The sequence below is a fragment of the Stegostoma tigrinum genome, chromosome 5, assembly GCF_030684315.1.
Source record: "Stegostoma tigrinum isolate sSteTig4 chromosome 5, sSteTig4.hap1, whole genome shotgun sequence".
NCBI lineage: Eukaryota > Metazoa > Chordata > Chondrichthyes > Orectolobiformes > Stegostomatidae > Stegostoma > Stegostoma tigrinum.
Genome location: NC_081358.1, coordinates 117,924,834 through 117,946,993, shown reverse-complemented (window position 1 = coordinate 117,946,993; position 22,160 = coordinate 117,924,834). Strand labels below are relative to the sequence as shown.

Sequence of the window (22,160 nt, the reverse complement as noted above, 5' to 3'; positions counted from 1 at the left end):
AGTTAAGTTTCTGGCCCCAAATGTTCCGTCAGATCACACTCTTTCATTTTCCTCTTGCCCTGTTTTAACCCATATGCAACTGAGGCATTTATTCGTAGTTTTCTTAACTTTGTACTCTGATTTCTTTGCCCAACACTGTTAACCTCAATAAGACAAAAAGTGTTGATTTTACTGTGGGAAAACTCAACTCACTCATGTTTCAAGATAACAAAGTGTGAAGCTGGATGAACACAGCAGGCCAAGGAGCATCTCAGGAGCACAAAAGCTGATGAAGGGTCGAGGCCCGAAACGTCAGCTTTTGTGCTCCTGAGTTGCTGCTTGGCCTGCTGTGTTCATCCAGCTTCACGCTTTGTTACCTTGGATTCTCCAGCATCTGCAGTTCCCATTATCTCTGATCACTCATGCTTCAGAAGACTGATCTTTTCTTGGACTGCCTCCATTCATAAAAACACAAGCTACCCTTACAGTATCATGTACTAGTTTCCTCTTATGTTAACAACCTTGTTTTTACATCCACTCCTAGTACAAATTAATTAGAAAAGACAGATGAGAACAAGTCAGAAAACAAAGCAACTCTGAAGAATTAAACTTATTTATTTCAATACTGTGTCCACTTTTTGTTTGCCACTTAGATAAATGATTTAGATGAGCATATAGAAAGCATGGTTAGAAAGTTTGTGGATGACACCAAGATTGGTGGTATTGTGGTCAGTGAAGAAGGATATCCAAGAGTACAAAGAGATCTTGATCAGTTGCGTCAATGGGTTGAAGAGTGGCAAACAGAATATAATTTGTTGAAGTATGCGGTATTACATTTTTGTAAAACAAAGACAAGACTTATACACTTACAAGTAGGGCCTCGGGCAGTGTTGTAAAACGGAGAGACATAGGCATCCAGATACGTAATTCTTGGTAGATAAGAAGGTATTTGATATGCGTGCCTTTATTGCTCAGATCTTTAAATATGAGTTGGGCATTATGTTGAGGTTGTCGAGGCAATTGGTGAGACCTCTTCTGGAGTACTAGGTCCAGTTCGGGTTGTCCAGTTTAAGGAAGGATGTTATTAAATTGGAGAGGGTTTAGAAGGCATTTACTAGGATGTTTCCAGGATTGGAGGGTTTGAATCATGTGGGGAGGTTCGATAGGCTGTGACATTTTCATTGGAGCATAGGAGGATGAGAGGTGACCTTTATAGGGTTTTATAAATTCATGAGTGGCATAGATAAGGTGCATGGCAAGTGTCTTTCCCCCGGGTGGGAGATTTCAAGACTGGGGAGCATATTTTTAAGGTGAGAGGAGAAAGCTTTAAAGACATGAGGGATAATTTTTTTTAATGCAGTGTGGGGTTAATGTGTTGAATGATCTTGTAGAGGAAGTGTAGCTGCGGCTATAGTTACAATGTTTAGAAGACATTTCATAAATACATGAATAAGAAATGTCAGGAGGGATATGGGTCAATTGGAGATAGGTGGGACTAGTTTAATTTCGGATTATGATTGGCATGGATGGTTGGACTGAGGGGGTCTGTTTCTGTGCTGTATGACTCTGACTCCACAACAGTTCAGAATTCTCATCCTTGGTTGTTAGTGTAATACTTTGTCCATCAAAGATCATACAACTGAATATTAGCCGGACAGTCACATTTAAATGTTAAACAGTGCTGCAAGCTTTGAAAATGTATGCTAGCTGGGGATAGTCAGTACTTTACTCATTGCGCACTGCCACAATACTACAAAGCAGTATCAACATTAGTGGTATTTGCCACTTACAGCATGCTGTCATCAAGTCAAAAACATGTTCTATCAAAGAAACAAACATAGTGTGCCTAGCACCACACTGACATTGAAATTTTGAATGTGGGGCATGTATGCCACGATAGCAGATTAGATCAAACACGAGCTGTTCACAGCATCTGTACCTTCATCTGCTCACAACAAGCAAGGTACTGACTATAAACAACTGGCCCACACTTGGAAAAACTTGTAATAGTGTCATCAAATGCAGAAGCACACTTAGACAGCATTGCTTGGATAATTGTGTGTGCAAAAAAAGTTATATTGACCGCCTATTGAGATTGCCACTTAGGCTCATAGCATTGTATGCTTGCGCCTTCTGGAAGCTGTGTGTATTAATGCACATCTTCTGTCTGAAAAGACCAGGATCCTATGTTCGCACTTCATCCGTTTCAAGTCAACAAATGGATGACAACCATTTGGCCAGGGAATTGTGCTAGGCAATAAAGCAAACTGCTTGGTTTCAAATTCAACAAAGCCGAGTTGTTTAACTGTCTATTGGCATTATTTGATGCATTCTCAATGGCATACCTCAAACATTCAGTTCAGTAGACATTTGGTCAACACTGGCATTAGAAATTAATCCCTCCTGCACTTTGCTGCCTTAGTTAAGTGCGCTGATATGTGCAAGATGAAAAGCTTAAAAAATCCAACTCTCTTTCAGCAAAACTTAAATTGTAAAGGAGTTGAGATTTGATAGCCCCAAAAAACCAATACCAGCACATGGGTATGAATCCTCCTGTAATGATATCCAGTGTTTTTTTTTGTTTGTTATACAATGAATGTTCTTCTGGAATGGCTGTCTGTTACTTTGTCTTTTGTTAAAAAGACTGAAACTTCTGCATTTCAAAATGAGCAAAATGATTTCAGGAGGGTTAGCACGTTTTTATATTATCAATCATAAATTGCATTAATCCTTCAAATGAATTAATAGAACACAAGGTTTTCTTTTTAACCTTTGCAATAGTACAGTAGCTATTGCATTGCATTGTGATAACATGTTTTCTCTTTCTTTAGTTAATTAAAGTACAAATCCGTGAAGATGTTATAATGGACACTTCGGCATCTGTGTTAAGCCCATCTGCTGTGCTAGATATAGAACCTTGGACCCCTAACCTTAATTTGGCAAAGCCTCTGTTAATATCTCCTCCTACCAAACTAAAGATCAAGAACAGAACTGTGCACTTTCCCTCAACATCAGCTGGGTCTACTTCAGGTAAAAATCAAGAACTAACCAACTGTTGTTAATTCATGTGCTGTTTGAAGATAAGCTGCAAACTGAAGCCAGTAGATCTTTACTTCAGAGGCATTGGATTGGTTGTTAATCATGTGGCACTGAAGGTGGGATGCGTTTCAGAGAGTTGGTGCACTCTTGATGGACGGAATGGTCTCTGCACTGTAGGGATTCAGTGATTCTCGGTCACTTTTTTTGACTTCATTCATAAATTTATATTCCTCCTCTTTGACACTTCTATAACCACTTGGTTCTGTATTGGGCATCTCGCTGCCTTCTAAGCAGTCAAGACATCTTCTGAGCCCTGACTGCTTAGAAACTGCTAATTTCAGCACAGCTGCTGTTAAGGACATCCTGCCCTGCATTAGTCTGCTTCTGTGTATAACTTTCCAGTTGTGACAGTGAATTGCTGCTTCACGTGCAGTGTATAGCCTTGTTCAAAGAAAACACGAGAGGAATGTTTGTTAGTTTGTCCAGTTACTAGTGGTGTACCGCAAGGGTCGGTGTTGGGTCCACTGCTGTTTGTCATTTTTATGAATGACCTGGATGAGGGCGTAGAAGGATGGGTTAGCAAATTTGCAGACGACACTAAGGTCGGTGGAGTTGTGGATAGTGACGAAGGATGCTGTAGGTTGCAGAGAGACATAGATAAGCTGCAGAGCTGGGCTGAGAGATGGCAAATGGAGTTTAATGCAGACAAGTGTGAGGTGATGCACTTTGATAGGAGTAACCAGAAGGCAAAGTACTGGGCTAATTGTAAGATTCTTGGTAGTGTAGATGAGCAGAGAGATCTCGGTGTCCATGTACACAGATCCTTGAAAGTTGCCACCCAGGTTGACAGGCCTGTTAAGAAGGCATAGTGTTTTAGCTTTTATTAATAGAGGGATCGAGTTCCGGAACCAAGAGTTGCTGCAGCTGTACAAAACTCTGGCGTGGCTGCACTTGGAGTATTGCATGCAGTTCTGGTCACTGCATTATAAGAAGGATGTGGAAGCTTTGGAAAGGGTGCAGAGGAGATTTACTAGGATGTTGCCTGGTATGGGGGGGAAGGTCTTACGAAGAAAGGCGAGGGACTTGAGGCTGTTTTCATTAGAGAGAAGAAGGTTGAGAGGTGACTTAATTGAAGCGTATAAAATAATCAGAGGGTTAGATAGGGTGGATAGGGAGAGCCTTTTTCCTAGGATGGTGACGGCGAGCACGAGGGGGTATAGCTTTAAATTGAGGGGTGAAAGATGTAGGACAGATGTCAGAGGTAGTTTCTTTACTCTGAGTAGTAAGGGAATGGAACGCCTTGCTTGCAACGGTAGTAGATTTGCCAACTTTAGGAACGTTTAAGTCGTCATTGGATAAGCATATGGACGGACGTGGAATAGTGTAGGTTAGATGGGCTTGAGATCGGTATGACAGGTTGGCACAACATCGAGCGCCGAAGAGCCTGTACTGTGCTGTAATGTTCTATGTTGTTTCATCTCCAATGAATTTGGGATGAGAGTATTTCATTAAATACTGTTCACCTTTTTCCTGCTGAATTGGACAGCATCCTATAGGAAGAAACCCAGGAAAAACAGCTTGTATACTACTATGTACAACCTCAGCATGTGGGAGCTCTTGTAGAATAAAATACTTCTGAAGTGTAGTTACTATTGTAATGTGGGAAGTGCAACAACCGTTTGTGTAGAATTAGATTCCTCAATGTGTAAACGAAGACGTATCCTGCTCATCCGTTCTTTGGCATTGGCTGAAAGAAGAATGTCAGCCAGGTCTTTGAGTGATCTCCACTATTGTTTTGATGCATGGCATTACACGCTTTACATCCTAATGAGAAGAGACGTCATGCCTCTGTTTAACATCTCATCTGAATAATAATCCCTTCAACATTGTCGCAACTCTCTAGCAATGAACTGTAATGGCAGCCTTAATTGTATGTTCAAGTCCAAAATGGGGTTTGCACCCAAAACCAATGCTTCTCCATGCAATGTGAGCAGAGCCGATCTTGAAGAAAGATGTAAAGAAAGCTACTGAAACAAGGTCCTTTTCCTGTACCAAGAATGAAACAACTGAGTCAAACTGCTGCATACATGTCAGTCTGAAGCTAGGCACACTCAGATCTCTCAATCCTGTCCCAGCACTTAGTGATTGCAGGGTGAGGGTGTGCATGTGTGGTGTTGAATTGCGTGGAACATATTTTAATGTGACAATGCTGCTGCGCATTAGCAGGCACAGTCTTAGAAGGTAGAGCCAGACCCAGTTCCCGTGGCAGGAAACCTCAAGGGCTGGGATCTGTGTACCACTCCAGGCATCATCTGTTATTGCAGCATTGATGTCACTTGAGTATCTTTTTTGCCTCGATCGTTTTCTGGCCTTATTTTGAATTGTGCTTTGTCGGTTTCCTCCCCTCTGACATCAACATGGGTAGCCCTGCCAGGAGTTGAGAACCCCTAAGGGCACTCAAGATCCATGGAATATTCAAGCCTTTCCACCACAGGAGAGTGGTAATATGTGGATAGGAATCCACATTATAGGAGGAATGTGATTGCAGAGAAAACTTACCAGGATGTTGCCTGGACAGGAGAATTTTAGTTGTGAACAGAGATTGGACAGACTGGGCTTGAATTCCTTTGAGCAGAGGAGCTTGACAGGGGACATGATTGGTATGTATAAATTGAGGGGCACAGACAGTAGACAGGAAGACACTTTACCCCCTTTGGATGGATCATCAACCAGAGGCCAAAGATTTGAGGTAAGAGAGAGGCTTGACTCAGGGTGGTAGGAATCTGGATCTCACTGCCTTGTAAGGATGATAGAGGCTGCAACACTCAACATTTAATAAGTATTTCGATGTGCACTTGTAATACCAAGACCTTTCAAGGCTGTGGGCCAAGTGCTGAAAAATAGGAAAGGCGTAGCTTTGTGGTTTCTGACTGACGCAGGCTTGGTGGACTGAAGGGCCTTTTTCTGTGCTGTAGACCGGTGACTCTAAATCACATGACCTTAGATGAACAGCAAGACACCTGAGAAGTTGAATTGCCCCAGCCATTGCTAACTTAAATTCTGAGCACCGCTGTCTCGCACACTGTCTCTTGTGCACACTCTCAAAAACAAGTAGTTTTAGATGGAAGCGGGTTGATCCAGAGAAGAGGTCTTTAACAGCAGAGGTACTCTTTGCAAGCTGTCTGCACAGGCTTGGAGAAAACCTCCCAAGTTGTTTTTGAAAAAATTCTTGTATTTCTGACTCGAGTTGTCCAAGGAAAACATCCTTCCAAGCTGTTGTAGGTGTGCAGTTGTAGAAGCCATGTTGAGTATGAATTGAGCTGATTTGACTTATTTAATGGTTTCAAGAAGAGACATGAATTGTGTGAAACAGCTTTTGCCATGCGAGCTGAACAAGCAGCTTTAGCATGAAGACAGAGCTGATCCTTTACTGAAGTTTGAGACCGCTTGTTAAGGCAAAAAAGTTGAATCTGTTCTGATGTGGTGATAATGCTGTATCAAATAGTTCTTATTTTTTTCTTTTGTATAATAATGTTATGCTGTTTTGTCACGAGTATATTGGGAGCCTCTTGTGAATACCTTCAGTGACTGACCACCTCCATAAACAAAAATAAAAATAAAATTTACTTAGAAGCCAGATCTCACTCCAGAATCTGACTTGTTTCATATTATTATCTGTTAGATCATAATATGTGCTAAACTCAGTTTTGAAATATCGTTCTTCTATTAATCTCAACAGAGTCATTATTGGAAATTGAAAATGGTGGGGAAGAAACTGTGCAGTGGTTTTTATCTTCATTTGCACCACCATATGTAAAGGTAAGTGGCACATTCACAGCTTCTGACGCCCAAACTGTAAGAAGGCTAATCTTGATCTTAAAATTTATACCTTAAGATTATTGTCCCACTGATCTTAAATTATTTAGCTATAATTGTTTTCATTATTGTTACTAAAACTTGAGGGATTTTAAAGAGAAATGTTTATTCACCCTGAATGCCAATCAGTGTGAATCACATGGTCAGTTGTCCACCAGTATAAAATTAGCTTTTAAGGTGCGATGAGGCAACTCAGTGCCATCAGTTGTAAATTTCTTTTGAGTTTTTCCAGCAAGGCTAATAGATGTAAATGGCAGCCTTTCATCAGTTCACTGATTCCTGTTGATTGCAGTGCAGGACAACTTGATCACGCCCAATCTATGGGGAAGTGTGGTAGTTGCTGGATTTGTGAATTTAACTGGACCTCTGCTGATTTCACAATTTACCATCCGGTTCATTGTCATTACCACTGTCTAGTTTGGGCCATCATTTTCCATTTACTTCATAATCCATGTCCCACTGTTTTTCCAAAGTATATGCTGCCTACTACCCTCAGCTGAGATCATTTGACTCTGGACAGATGAGAAACTTGGAACCTTGCTTCCCTGGCTTGGTGTTGCATAATCTAATGTACTAACCCATCTAACCATTTGCAGGTTAATAAAATGTGAGGCTGGATGAACACAGCAGGCCCAGCAGCATCTCAGGAGCACAAAAGCTGACGTTTCGGGCCTCGACCCTTCATCAGAGACGGGTCTAGGCCCAAAACGTCAGCTTTTGTGCTCCTGAGATGCTGCTGGGCCTGCTGTGTTCATCCAGCCTCACATTTTATTATCATGGATTCGCCAGCATCTGCAGTTCCCATGATCACCACTAACCATTGCAGGTAATCGCTTAATATCGGGCTGAATTTAACGGCCCTAGTAGGAGTTCCATTCACTGTTCAAAATAAAAAATCAAACCTGGCCACTCCAGGAACTCCAATGAGATGAAATCTCAGTCAGGTACTTAGTAACTATTGTTGTAGCCCCCATTGCTTTGAAAAATCAAGATGTGTCTCCAAACACTGTTGATCAAATGAATGCCTGGAAACTAAACACTTATGACATGTACTGCCCCTCTGGACCTTCTTAACATGTAGCCTGTCAAACAAGTTCTGGTTCAGAAGAGGTTGTTGGTTTGCCAGACAAGTTTTGTTTCTGCCTGTGTTGCCAGCAGTGCTGTTGATGGGGCACAGGGCCTTTCTTGCAGAACTTGACCAGCCTCCAGATAGGTCCTCCATGAGAGAAGGTGCCATTTGAGGATCTCCATTCTTGGTGAGAAATTGTCCTTATCCTTTTCCTTGATTTATTGCAGGAAGTTGATTTTGGGTTTGGAGGTGGGGAGTCAGGTCACTGGTTCTAGGTGCATCTTTCTAACAAATTAAATAGCACCCCAGACTCTAGCCCCTTGCTTCCCACCCAATTCCTGGAATGAAATTAAATTTATGGTATAGTGTGCACTACTGTGAAATGACACTCGCAAATACAACTTTACCTGTAATCATGGGTACTATTGTAAAGTTGGGCGGAGTACTTGTGGATTGGAAGGCAGGACATTAGAATTTGGTATTTGTGAGCTGTTGTGGGCTAAACAGTATGTGGGTCCCTTTGTAAGATGTGCTTTTTCTATGCTTATTGATTCAGAAATGATATCTGTGGGCTTGCAAGGTGCACAGAGCACCTGAATTGAAACATTTGTATCAAAAGGCTATACCTAGGGATGGGCGAGAAATGCTAGCAGGCCAGTGATGCCCACATCTCAAAATGAATAGGAAAAAAACACTTAGCAGGCAAAGCATTATTTTTATCAAGAAACAGGTTTTTGAACTTAACCAGTTAATTTAAACCAGGGCCTTAAATACCAAAAACCAATTAAATTTAAATATGACAGTTTTGACAACATAGGATCAATCCTATTACAAGAAATTGATATGTCATGAAGGATATAAACAGCAAGGACATTCAAAAAATCAGGGGAGAGCCAACTGTCATCGTTCGAGAGAAGATCTCTTGGCTCTCAGAATTACTGGCTGTCACAGAATTCTCTAAGCCTTAGAGTAAGCTCCATCTAAAGTAAAGGCGCCTGCGGCGCAAATAGTTAATATTCCTGACACACGAATTCAGAGAAGGCATTCCTGACAGAAGGATTCACCAGGAAGACATTCCTGACGAAGAATTTGTCAGAGAAGACACAGAGCATTCCGGAAGACAACCTGACTATAATTTTGAGACACTCAATTCTATTTTTTTGTTAATTTTGGTTTACAATTGGGGCTTGTATTTATTGCAGTAGTGCATGATTAGAATTTTGTTTTATTCAAGAATAGTTGTATTTAGAATGGAGCTATTCAGTTTATTAATAGTTTAGTTAATTTGCTCACTGTGTTAAAGTAACAAGTTAGTTATCCAACTCTTTAATTGTGAAGTGAGTGTCATGGGTTATTTAACCACTCCTTTATACTGGGGGCTGAGATTTGGGATCCGGATGGCTTGGGTCCCGGCAGATTTAAACAGACTTGGGGATTGGTGTCCTAGATTTTTACATCTAAGTTAGTTTAGAGGTGAAAAATCTGTTTAATTTTCATCACTTTTATTGTTTCTTACATCAAGAGGGCAATAATGTCTCTTTCAGTTAGCAAGAGCTTTTTTGAGGGTGGATGAAGTAACTTCAGGGGTTTTACAAAAGGTGAGCAAGGAAAAGCTGCTGGAATTGGCAGGTAAACTGGAGTTTGGGTTGCTTTTGTCTGTGAGAAAAGTAGTAGTAATTATAGCAATAGCTCGACATTTAAATTTGCGGGAAACGCCGTCAGGATCTTTGGAAATGGCTATATTGCAGGTGAAGCAGCTTGAACAGGTAAGAGAATTGTTTGAATTATCGTTTATAAGCAGAGGAAAGACAAAAAGAAAATGGAAGAAAGGGAGAAGGAGAGAGTTTGAACTTCAAAAGTTGCAAATTAAACAGGATAGCCAACTTAAAATGATGGAAATGTAGGTAGAAGATAGACTTAGTGATGATGAGCAGATTTATTGTAGCCAAAGACCTGGTAGGTATAAATGCAAATATATCAAAACATTACCTAAATTTGATGAAGATGTAGAAGCTTTTTTTATTTCCTTCCAAGAAATTGGCTAAAGAAGTGAACTGGCCAGAGACTCTGTGGCTGATGTTAAATCAGACCAAGTTTGTAGGCAGGGTTAGTGAGGTGTTTGCAGCATTGTCAAAGGAGGTGTCAGGCACTATGGAGAAGTAAAGCAGCCTATTTAGAGTGCCTACGAATTGGTACCAGAAGCATACAAGCAATGGTTCAGAAAGGCAAGAAAGGAACCAAGTCAGACTTGTATCGAGTTTGAAAGAATTAAACAGAGCAACTTTGATATATGGATGAGAGCACTGAAGATAGAAAAGATGTGAGGATCTTAGAGACGTTATTCTGCTGGAGGAGTTCAAAACCTTACTTCCAGAAGTGGTAAGAACTTGTTGAGAAATAGAAAGTTAAAACAGTAAGAAGAGCTGCAGAGATGGCAGATGAATACCCCTTAGTGCATAAATCAAAATCTAGTTTCTGACAGCAGTTTCATTCTGAGGGATAGAAGTTGGGAAGGAGAGAGATCTTTCAATGGAAAACAAAAAGTAGATGACACTGGGAACAGTTTATCACATGAGAAAAGAAACCTCAGAAGATGGAAAAGGGGTGAAAGACCTTAGGTGTTTTCACTACAATCATGTGGAACACACACCATCTCAGTCCTGGTGGTTTAAGAGAGGCACTGTGAAAAAGAATGTGGTAAAAGAGGCTAAACTTGTGCATTAGATGAAGTATTGAAGGAAATCCCAAGGGAGGCTGAGAAGCTGCAGCAGCGTGCACAGCCTAGGCACAGGCTGGAAAGTAACATGGTGCCTGATCTTTTCAAAGGCTTCACTTGTGTGGGTCAGGTTTACTCAGGAAGAAGAGAGGAGTTGAGAAGTTAAAATAATGAGGCTAATAGGAGCTGGTCAGTCTCCAACAGTAAGAGTTGAAAATATTTGCACTCCTTTTGAAATGCTGCCTGAGTAAGTGGTGATCTGTGGAATAACTGGAGAGAGAATTAGTGTGTAAGATTAGGCTAGAAAATTCAATCAAGACTGGTGAAGTGATAGTGGGGAGTTGTGGGAGAAATTGGGCATTCCAAGAATAAAGTTTGTTTTTAAACAATTATAACTGGATCAAAGATGGGAGTGATATCCATTGTAGCAAAGCGGATGAAAGGAAACCAGGGAACTGAGAAGTGAAAGGGAAAATACTCCGGAAATTTTCTGGACTGTATGGTTATGATCCCACGGCCACAAGCTGAAACAAGAAGGGTAAACAAAAGCAGGACGAAGGATTGACATCCAGTAAGGTGACACTCTGAAATGGTAAAGGAAGAGCCTAAGCAGGTAGAGGATAATGCAGAGGTGGTTAGTTCTGAAGATTAATGGAGTTACAATAAAAAGATGAGACGATAAAGGATTTGCATCACAAAGCCTACTCTGAAAGGGAAGCAGAATGTTTTTTTAACCGAAGAATAAAATCTTAGGGCAAAAATTGGGTTCATGTCGGGTTAGTGCAGATGAGAAATGGTTGGAAGTTCACCAGATTGTTACCTGTGGAATAAAGACAGGAAGTATTGGGTAGCACACAAATTACCTGGAGGAGGTCATCCAGGAGTGAGGAAGATTCAGGCTAAGGTAAAAAAACATTTCTATTGGCCTGAATTACATAAAGATCTGGTTGAATTTTGCCATGCCTGTCCCAAGTGTCAGAAGAGGGAAAGCCACAGGCAGTAATAAAACCAGCACCTTTGCTAATTCCTTCATTTGAGGAGCCCTTCATAAGGGTTATGATTGATTTTGGGAAGGTCTCCACCCTAAAACCAAAAGTGAGAACCAGTTTTTGCTACCCGCAATGGGTGTGTCTGCCAGGTTCCCAGAGGCAATTTAATTATGGAATGTGAAGGCAAAAATGGTTGTGGAAGAGTTGCTTTCTTTACATTGTTATGGACTACCCAGGGAGATTGTGTCCGACCAAGGGTCCAGTTTTACTGCCAAATTACTTAGGCATTAAACACCGTAAATCAAGTCAGTACCATCCTGAATCCCAGGGAGCATTGGAAAGGTGCATCAGGCCCTAAAGACAATGCTGAGGGCTTATTGACAGGATTACCCAGGTAACTGGGATAAAAATATCCCATTTATATTATTTGCTATTAGAGATGTGTCAAATGAATCGACTCAGTTTACTCCATTTGAATTGATATTCAAACACAAAGTCAGAAGACCTTTGAAATTAAAGAAAAGTGATAGGTTTGAAGTCCGAGATCTCTCAGTTGGATTATGTATCTGAGGTGAGAGAAAGATTTAACAGAGTAGGTGAATTAGCTGGACAATATTTGAAGTTAGCACAGCACCTAATGAAATAAACAGATAAGGAATCTAAAGTTGATATGTTTGCCCGTGGCAATAAAGTATTGATGCTGTTAAGTGGTAGGAGATCCCTTCAAAAACAAGGTTTAGTGGTCCCTGTTAGATTTGGAAGTTATGTCTGATATTTGTCAGATAATTCACCAGAGATAGGAAGAGAAATTATTGGGTATGTCGAGTGAGTATGCTGAAACATGCTGAATACAGGGAAAGGAACAGGAGAAACGGGTATGAGTTACTGCCACTCAGAATGAGGAATCAAATCCAGATGATGTGGATTTTGATATGCCTCGGAACAAATTGTACAATGAGGAAATGGTTCAAGAATGGGGATTGGGTAGTGAGCCAGCTCACCCAGGAGCAGAGAACTGAATTGAAAGACTTGTTGCAGTGCAATGAGAACATGTAGAAATAGAATGGGGAGGGCTAACGCCATAGTCTACGAGGTTGACTGAAGGAGTGCAGTTCTGACAAGGCAACACCCCTCCGGGCTTAATCCTCTCTCAAAACTGTGCAGGCACAGAAGGAAGTGGAAGCGCTCCTCCAAGAACATGACTGAGCCAAATCAAAGTGAGTGGAGTTCGCTGAATCATGTTGGCTCCCAAACCTGATGGTTAGCCATGATTTTCTGTAGGTTCTCAGAAGGTCAACTCTGACAAAATCTGACCCATTGCCCATTCCAGGGGTGGAGGATTGTGTGGATAATGTAGGACAAGCCACTTGTATCACAAAGTCACACTTGCTTCGCGGTTGGTGGCAAGCACCTTTTGTCGGACAGAGTGAAAGAAGTGTTTGCTTTTGTAACCCCAAATGGGCTACATGAATTTCAAGTTATGCCCTTTTGGAATGAAAAATGCAGCAGCCACATCTCAAAGATTTAAGAAGAGTTGTGGCAGGATTGACTAATTTTGCCATTTATATAGATGACTTTGTGATCTTTAGCCATTTGTGGAAAAAGCATGTTGAGCATTTAGCAGACTTCTTTGAGAGACTGTGAAAAGCAAGTTTGTCATAAACTTAGCAAAAACAGAATTTGTGAAGGTGGAAGTGACATTCTTAGGGCACAATGTTTATCGTGGATGGTGTGGCCGAGAATGTGAAGATGAAGGCCATTGAGCAATTTCCATCACCGTCCTCAAAGAAGGAAGTGCTACGATTTTTAGGATTGAGCGATTCAACAGAACTTTGTATCAAGTATTACTAGTGTGGCAGCAGCGCTCATGGATTTGTTTAAAAAGAGCACAACACTTTGGTGGAACGAACAATGCCAGGAGGCATTTGAGAATTTAAAAACAGTGTTAACAACCACACCAAGATAACAAAGTGTGGAGCTGGATGAACACATCAGGCCAAGCACCGTCTCAGGAGCACAAAAGCTGACGTTTCGGGCCTAGACCCTCCTTCAGAGAGGGGGATGGGGAGAGGGTTCTGAAATAAAAAGGGAGGGGTGGGTGGACCGTAGATGGAGAGAAAAGAAGATAGGTGGAGAGGAGAGTATAGGTGGGGAGGTAGGGACGGGACAGGTCAGTCCAGGGAAGACGGACAAGTCAAGGAGGCGGGATGAGGTGGTAGGTAGGAAATGGAGGTGTAGCTTGAGGTGGGAGGAACGGATGAGTGAGAGGAAGAACAGGTTAGAGAAGCGGAGACAGGCTGGGCTGGTTTTGGGATGCAGTGGGGGGGAGGGGAGATTTTAAAGCCTGTCAAGTCCACATTGATACCATTGGGCTGCAGGGTTCCCTTGCTGAATATGAGTTGCTGTTCTTGCAACCTTCGGGTGGTATCATTGTGGCACTGCAGGAGGCCCATGGTGGACATGTCGTCTGTGGAATGGGAGGGGGAGTTAAAATGGTTCGCGACTGGGAGGTGCAGTTGTTTGTTGCAAACCGAGCGGAGGTGTTCTGCAAAGCGGTCCCCAAGCCTCCGCTTGGTTTCCCCAATGTAGAGGAAGCCACACCGGGTACAATGGATACAATATACCACATTGGCAGATGTGCAGGTGAAAATCTGCTTGATATGAAAGGTCATCTTGGGGCCTGGGGTATGGTTGAGGGAGGTGGTGTGGGGGCAAGTGTAGCACTTCCTGCAGTTGCAGGAGAAGGTGCCGGGTGTGGTGGGGTAATAGGGGAGTGTGGAGTGGACAAGGGAGTCGCGGAGAGACCACTCTCCTGAAGGCAGACACGGGTGGGGATGGAAAAATAGCTTGGGTGGTGGGGTTGGATTGTAGATGGCCTAAGTGTTGGAGGATGGTGCGTTATATCCGGAGGTTGGTGGGGTGGTATGTGAGAACAAGGGGAATCCCCTGGGGGTGGTTGTTTTGGGGACGTGGTGTGAAGGATGTCTTGTGGGGAAATGCGGGAGACGTGGTCAAGGGCGTTCTTGACCACTGCGGGGTGGGGGCGGGGAAGTTGCAGTCCTTGAAGAACGTGGACATCTGGAATGTGCAGGAGTGGAATGCCTCATCCTGGGAGCAGATGCGGCGGAGGAATTGGGAATAAGGGATGGAATTTTTGCAGGAGGGTGGGTGGGAGGAGGTGCTCGCCAACACCAACCCTTCACCAACACCTTCCACCCCAACCTCAATTTCACCTGGGCCATCTCCAACACATCCCTCACCTTCCTGGACCTCTGTCTCCATCTCGGGTAACCAGTTAGAAACTGATATCCATTTCAAGCCCACTGACTCCCACAGCTACCTAGAATACACCTCCTCCCACCCACCCTCCTGCAAAAATTCCATCCCTTATTCCCAATTCCTCCCCCTCCACCGCATCTGCTCCCAGGATGAGGCATTCCACTCCCGCACATCCCATATGTCCACGTTCTTCATGGACCGCGACTTCCCCCTGCAGTGGTTGAGAATGCCCATGACCGTGTTTCCCGCAACACATCCCTCACCCCCCGCCCCTGCCACAACCACCCCCAGAGGATCCCCCTCGTTCTCTCACACCACCCCACCAACCTCCGGATATAACGCATCATCCTCCGACACTTCTGCCGTCTACAATCCAACCCCACCACCCAAGCTATTTTTCCATCCCCACCCTTGTCTGCCTTTTGGAGAGAGAGAGTGGTCTCTCCACAACTCCCTTGTCCGCTCCACACTCCGCTCCTACCCCACCACACCCGGCACCTTACCCTGCAACCGCAGGAAGTGCTACACTTGCCCCCACACCACCTCCCTCACCCCTATCCCGTGCCCCAAGATGACCTTCCATATCAAGCAGATGTTCACCTGCACATCTGCCAATGTGGTATATTGTATCCATTGTACCCGGTGTGGCTCCCTCTACATTGGGGAAACCAAGCGGAGGCTTGGGGACCGCTTTGCAGAACACCTCCGCTTGGTTTGCAACAAACAACTGCACCTCCCAGTCGCGAACCATTTCAATTGTCCCTCCCATTCCTCAGACAACATGCCCACCATGGGCCTCCTGCAGTGCCACAATGATGCCACCTGAAGGTTGCAGGAACAGCAACTCGTATTCTGCTTGGGAACCCTGCAGCCCAATGGTATCAATGTGGACTTGACAAGCTTCAAAATCCACCACACACAACCCCCCCCCCCCCCCCCCCCCCCCCCAAACTACATCCCAAAACCAGCCAGCCTGTCTCTGCTTCCCTAACCTGTTCTTCCTCTCACCCATCCCTTCCTCCCACCTCAAGCCACACCTCCATTTCCTACCTACCACCTCATCCCGCCTCCTTGACCTGTCCGTCTTCCCTGGACTGACCTATCCCCTCCCTACCTTCTCTCCTATACGCTCCTCTCTACCTATCTTCTTTTCTCTCCATGTTCGGTCCACCTCTCCCTCCCTCCCTATTTATTCCAGAACCCTCTCCCCATCCCCCTCTCTGACGAAGGGTCGAGGCCTGAAACATGAGCTTTTGTGTTTCTGAGATGCTGCTTGGCCTGCTGTGTTCATCCAGCTCCACATTTTGTTATCTTGGATTCTCCAGCACATGCAGATCTCATTATCACTTAACCACACCAGTTTTAGCCACGCCACATTTCACGTGATGTAATTATTGGAGCTGTGTTGTTACAGAAGGATGATTGTGGAATTGAAAGGCCAATTGATTATTTTTCAAACTCCATATCCGCCAGAAGAAATATTCAACCATTAAATAAGAGTTAGTTTGGTACTAGCTTTACAACACTTTAACGTGTACGTTGCAAACGATTCATCAGAGATGGATGTGTATATCAATCACAATCCTGTGACTTTTCCAGAAAGATATAAGGACAAGAATACCGGATTATTTTGTTGGAGCCTTAAGTTACAAGCATTTACTTTACAGATTCTGCGTGTTGCGGGTTGTGAAAATGTTATTGCTGATGCTTTATCATGGGTTTAAAGAAAAATCTTTATATATAAAATTAGAAACGACAACGTATACAGTACAGCTGCAGTTTGGTTGATAAAAGATTAGTTTTTTAAAAGATAGTTAAGCTCAATGCAACAGAAAGATACACTTTAATGGTACAAATGCTATCAGCACTGTCGTGTTTGATGCTGTAATGATATTTTGTTGCACGACAGTTGATATATTGTTTCTGTCAAGAGTGCCTGTTGATTAAATCACTAAAACTTAATTATTTTTACGATAACCAACAGTGGGTGGATGAGAGTGGAGACATTTACAGAGCGACCTATACAGTTTTTAGGTGCTGTAGATTGTCTGGAACACTGCAGGCACTTACTAAAGAGAAGGTAAGATCCAGTACAAGAACCCAGAAATTATACCATCTTTTAAATGACACCTGTACTTGGTAGTGTGTTGTATTAAAGTAGGCAAACTTTTTTTTAAAAAAATGCGGTTTCTCTTGCCCACTTTCTCCATCTCTCTCTCTTGTTTTGCCATCACAATGAAGTCAGTTATTGATTTAGATTAGATTCCCTGCAGTGTCGAAACAGGCCCTTCAGCCCAACAAGTCCACACCACCCCTTGGAGCTTCCCACCCAGACCCAACCCTATCCCCGTATAACCCACACACCCCTGAACACTATGGGCAATTTAGCATGGCCATTCCACCTAGCCTGCACATCTTTGGATTGTGGGAGGAAATCATGAGTGGCAGTCTGCAGAGAGTTTAAAATAAATGGGAGATGTCCAAGCTATAATTACCATAAATGTAGAAATCAGGAGCAGGGGTAGGCCATTTACACCCTTGAGCCTGTTCTGCCTTTCAATAAGATCATGATTGATCTAATTAACCTCAGTATAGCATTCCTGACTACCTTGAAACTTTTCATCCCCTTGCTTACAACAGAAATTATCTATCTCTGCCTCAAAACACATTCAAGAACTCTGCTTCTACTATCTTATAAGCAAAAGAGTTCCAAAGACTTTTGAGCCTCAAGAATTCACTTCATTCAAATGGGCAGTTGCTGATTCTTTTTTCTTTAAGAACAGTGACCCCTAGTTTGAGATTCTCCCAAAAGAAGAAACATCTTCTCGACATCTCCCCTGCCAAGACCACTCAGGATTTTCTGTTTTAATCACATTGCCTCTTACTGCTGCAAACTGCAGCGGATACAAGCTTAGCCTGACCAATCCTTGTGCGTAAGACAGCCACCCATTCTAGGTATCAAACATTCTCTGATCTGTTTCCAAATTCGGTACAATTTGCCTTGTCACTGAGTCAGTTCTGCAGGGTCCAGTCCAGCATTATTTTCTAAACGCTAAAAAGTTTTAAGGTAAAATTGCCATGGTTTGTCAGGCCATAAGTTAGTCTCTCATTGCAGATGCACAACTAGTGATGATTTAACCGGAGGCCATGACACTTCAGGTGGGGTAAGAGGTTGAGATGGAGAGTCCTTCATGGTAATCTCAGCTGGTTCAAGAATTAAACTCCCTCTGTTGGCATCACTCTGTTTTGCTTTGTAAACCTGACGTTTGGCCAACTGAGCTAACACCAACCCTTGGTAGGCACAGGAGAGGTCTTAGAAAAGTGGAGAATAGCCATTGTTGTTCCTTTTTGTTTAAGAAGGGCAATAGGAATAATCCAGGAAATTTATAGGCCTTATATCAAAGGTAAGGAAATTATTGGAGAAGGTTCTTACACACAGGGTTTACTCACATTTGAAAAAGAATAGACTTATTAAGGATAGTCAGCATGGATTTATGCAGTGGTGTCTTGACTCATAAGTTGAGTTTTGGAGGAAGTCATAAACGTGATTGACAAAGAGAATAGGGAGTGGATATTATCTACATGGACTTAAGTAAAATGTTTGTTAATTTCTTAGATGACCCTACCGTGACGGAACTTAAGTCATATGGGATCCACGGTGAGTTGGTAAACGGAGGCATGTTTTTCTGATTGGAGGTCTGTGACCAATGGTGTTTCACAAGCATCTGTACTGGGAGCTCTGCTTATAACACATGAAAATGATTTGGATGAAATTGTAGGCAGACTGATTCAAAAGTTTGCAAATGACTCAAGTTTGTGGAGTTGCGGATATTGAGGAAGGTTGTCAAAGGATACCGCAGGATATTAGATCACTTGAAAAGTTGGGCAGAAAAATGACAGTGTTTGATCTAGATCAGTGTGAGGTGATGCATCTTGAGAGATCAAATGCAAGAGCAAAATATAGCTTAAATAGATAGACCCTTAGGAGCATTGATTATACAGATGGATCTTGGGGTGCAACTCCTTGAAAGTGACAACACCAAGTGAATAAAAAAAGGCATAAACAGCATGAGGTCAAGCCATGGAGTATAAAAGTTGGCAAGTCATGATGCAGCTGTAACTTTAGGCCACGTTTTAGAGTACTCTGTACAGTTCCACTTGCCCCAATACAGGAATGATGTACGGAGTGCAAAAGAGATTTATCAATATGTCCCTGGAATTGGAGTGTATAAACTATAAGTCAAGTTGTTACGTTTTCGATAGAGCAATGGAGCCTGAGGCAGCAATCTTATGTATAAAATTAAGGGGCATGGATAGGGTGGATAGTTAGAGTATTTTTCAGAGGGTGGAAGTGTCACCTAGGGGGTATAGATTCAAGGTGAGGGGGAGAAAGTTTTTACACAATGGGTGATAAATGCCTAGAACATGCCACTAAGGGAGGCCATAGAAGCTGGTATACTGGTAATGTTAAGGTATTTAAACAGGCAGGGAAAAGATGGATACAAATTGTTTTCAGGGAGATAGAATTAATTTAGAATGGCATTATGACTGGTGCAGACAGGGTGGGCCAAAGGGCCAATTCTGTACTCTGTTGTTCTGTGTTCTTATAGTCGTATTGGTTCAGTTCCCATCCTGGCTGTGCTGTGGTACCCTCAGGTTAAACCACCACAGGTCATCTCGCTGTAATGAGGGAGCACCCTCGTGGCCTGGCAAAATAGGGCACTAACAAAATAGGGAATGATGAAGGCCCAGCACCAGTCACCTACCACTTTATTGCAATAAGGGATTGAAAATTGCTAAGATTGTTCGTTTATTTCCTTAATGTGTATTTGATATAGTAAATACCTCAAATATGCTGCTTGTGTGAGCAGCAATTGTACAAAATGTTTGGTTCTGGTTATTCTAATGAACAAGAGAAGCCATGACTTTAGTGTTTCACCATCCTTGCTTGTGGTATATCCAACTTCTAACAATATGCTATGTCTATTGCATTGCAGTAATTGTTCCAATGTCTGAGTAGACTTATTATGAATGATTTGATTGAAATGTTCCAAAATACTCTTAAAGGAAAAGTTTGCCTTGAGATTAGTATCTATATAGCTCATAAGAGGTTAGAAAGCTTATCTTGACTTTTCTTTTGTGTACAATTGCTAGGCAAATGGGAACATTACAGGATAAACAACTTTATTTGAATGTGGAATGCAATCGGAATGTTTCCACAATAATAAATTGTTATTGAATGGGTATTATAGCGCCTGAAAGTCAAACAAAGAAATATTCAGTGGTTTTCAGGTTGTCATGTCCTTGATGGGAGGAAATAATTGAAAATCAAGCCCCACTGTTAATCACTTTGATTGATGTTTGATTATGACCTAGTTAACCTCTCTGAAGGGTCCAGGTCCACAACGTCAGCTTTTGTGCTCCTGAGATGCTGCTTGGTCTGCTATGTTCAGCCAGCTTCACACTTTGTTATAAAGAAACTACTGCCAAGTTTATTGATCAAGAAAACAAAACTTATTTATTAATCTATTTTGCCACAAGGATAAGTTTGCTGCTATCAATTTAAACAATATCTAAGTGTACTCATAATCATACACAAATAAGAAGGATAAGATAAACAAGTTTTCCAGGATTATCATGGGTAAAAAATATTGGTAGAAAGGAATGAAGTAGGTTGATCAAGATCTGAAAGCAAAAGGGAAAATTAGGTGGAATTTCTCAGTTCTTTTTGGTATTATGTTGACCACAGCAATTCAGTTAGTGGTCAGTTAGACCTAGGCCTTTGGTTAAATTAGAAGTTTTCTTTCTTTGCAATGTCTTTGTTATTCCTTTCCCACTCAGTGAGAGCACTAATCTGACTTATTTGCAGTCTTTTGGAGGTCTGAGAGCCCAATTGCTCTCAATTCTGTACCAAATTGCTACTTAAAACCAACCCAGAAGTGGGCAGTTCTTTTTTTTTATTGCCCACCCAAAGATATCAGACTATCAGCACCTCTGAGTCCACTTTCAGTAAAATTAACATGCTTGTGTAATACTGTGTGGAGCCTCCGCAATTCCACTTTTGTTTCAAGTTTATTTAAAGTAAACCAGCTCGTCTCTACCACAGAGCAGTTGAGTTTATATTTCAAACGAAATGTGTAGTCCATACTTAAATGGAACATCATCTGATCTCTTGAAGTTGCCAATTATGTTTATGCCTCGAGATAAAGGTGACTATTCTCAGTTCTGGGATTTGGAATGTCGTCTGGCTGCTGAACCACACAGGAAACACAAAATTCAGTTTCAGCTTCGTGGAGTGGTGAGTGTTGACTATAGTTTCAGCTTCATTTTGCGATCTATATTTTCCTGGCTTTAAAAACTTAACATTGAGCAGTTCAATCACACTTTTTTTTGAGTTGACATTCCCAATTAGAATTTTTGAATGGGAGAGCGCATGAGTATGTGTTAAATTTCAGGGAGTTATTGTCAAGTATACTGTTTAACAAAGAACAATGAACATGTTCCACTGCTATATGGAAATGAATAGAGAATGAGCATGTATTCTTTCTTCCTTGCATTGTGTGATATAGTGCAAACAAAAACTATTTGGATCGATGCATGATCTTTTAAAAGCAGGACAGCAGCCAAAAAAATTCTGAAAAGAATTAATGGATTTGTAGCCTTATAAAGTAGACACATTGCGAATACAGACAAAACATTTGCTAATCAGTGTGTTATGGCAAAAATGCACTTGTGCGTTGGCTGAACAATCATGTATCGAGAATGTGAAAGCTGAAGAGTATCTCGGGAAAGTAGCGTCAGCATCATGCAACAGCAATCACATTTTGAATATCAAAGTTGCATTTTTCATGTTGGCTATCAGCAAAGTTAAGACCAAAAACAAGCTGGAGTAATGATCGTACTATGATTTGAGTGTATAGTGAATGTTTGGAGACTTTACCAGCACCAAACAAGCCAAACATCTAGGCTGGAGGAGTTCCTGTCTTCAGTTCCTTGAGAGAAGAAGGTTGAGAGGTGACTTAATTGAGACGTATAAAATAATCAGAGGGTTAGATAGGATGGATAGGGAGAGCCTTTCTCCTCGGATGGTGACGGCGAGCACGAGGGGGCAGAGCTTTAAATTGAGGGGTGAAAGATACAGGACAGATGTCAGAGGTAGTTTCTTTACTCAGAGAGTAGTAAGGGAATGGAATGCTTTGCCTGCAACGGTAGT

The 22,160-nt window shown here is 42.1% G+C and overlaps 1 protein-coding gene across 1 annotated transcript in view; it reads left to right on the top strand.

The window, feature by feature from the left end:
• Positions 1-22,160, top strand: part of LOC125451748 (centrosomal protein of 192 kDa-like) — a 214,670-nt gene that overhangs the window by 169,142 nt on the left and 23,368 nt on the right. The window contains exons 51-54 of the mRNA XM_059646356.1: positions 2,811-3,009; positions 6,758-6,837; positions 16,932-17,027; positions 21,126-21,245. Of these exons, the coding sequence (XP_059502339.1) occupies positions 2,811-3,009; positions 6,758-6,837; positions 16,932-17,027; positions 21,126-21,245 (495 nt within the window). The remainder of the gene's footprint in view (positions 1-2,810; positions 3,010-6,757; positions 6,838-16,931; positions 17,028-21,125; positions 21,246-22,160) is intronic.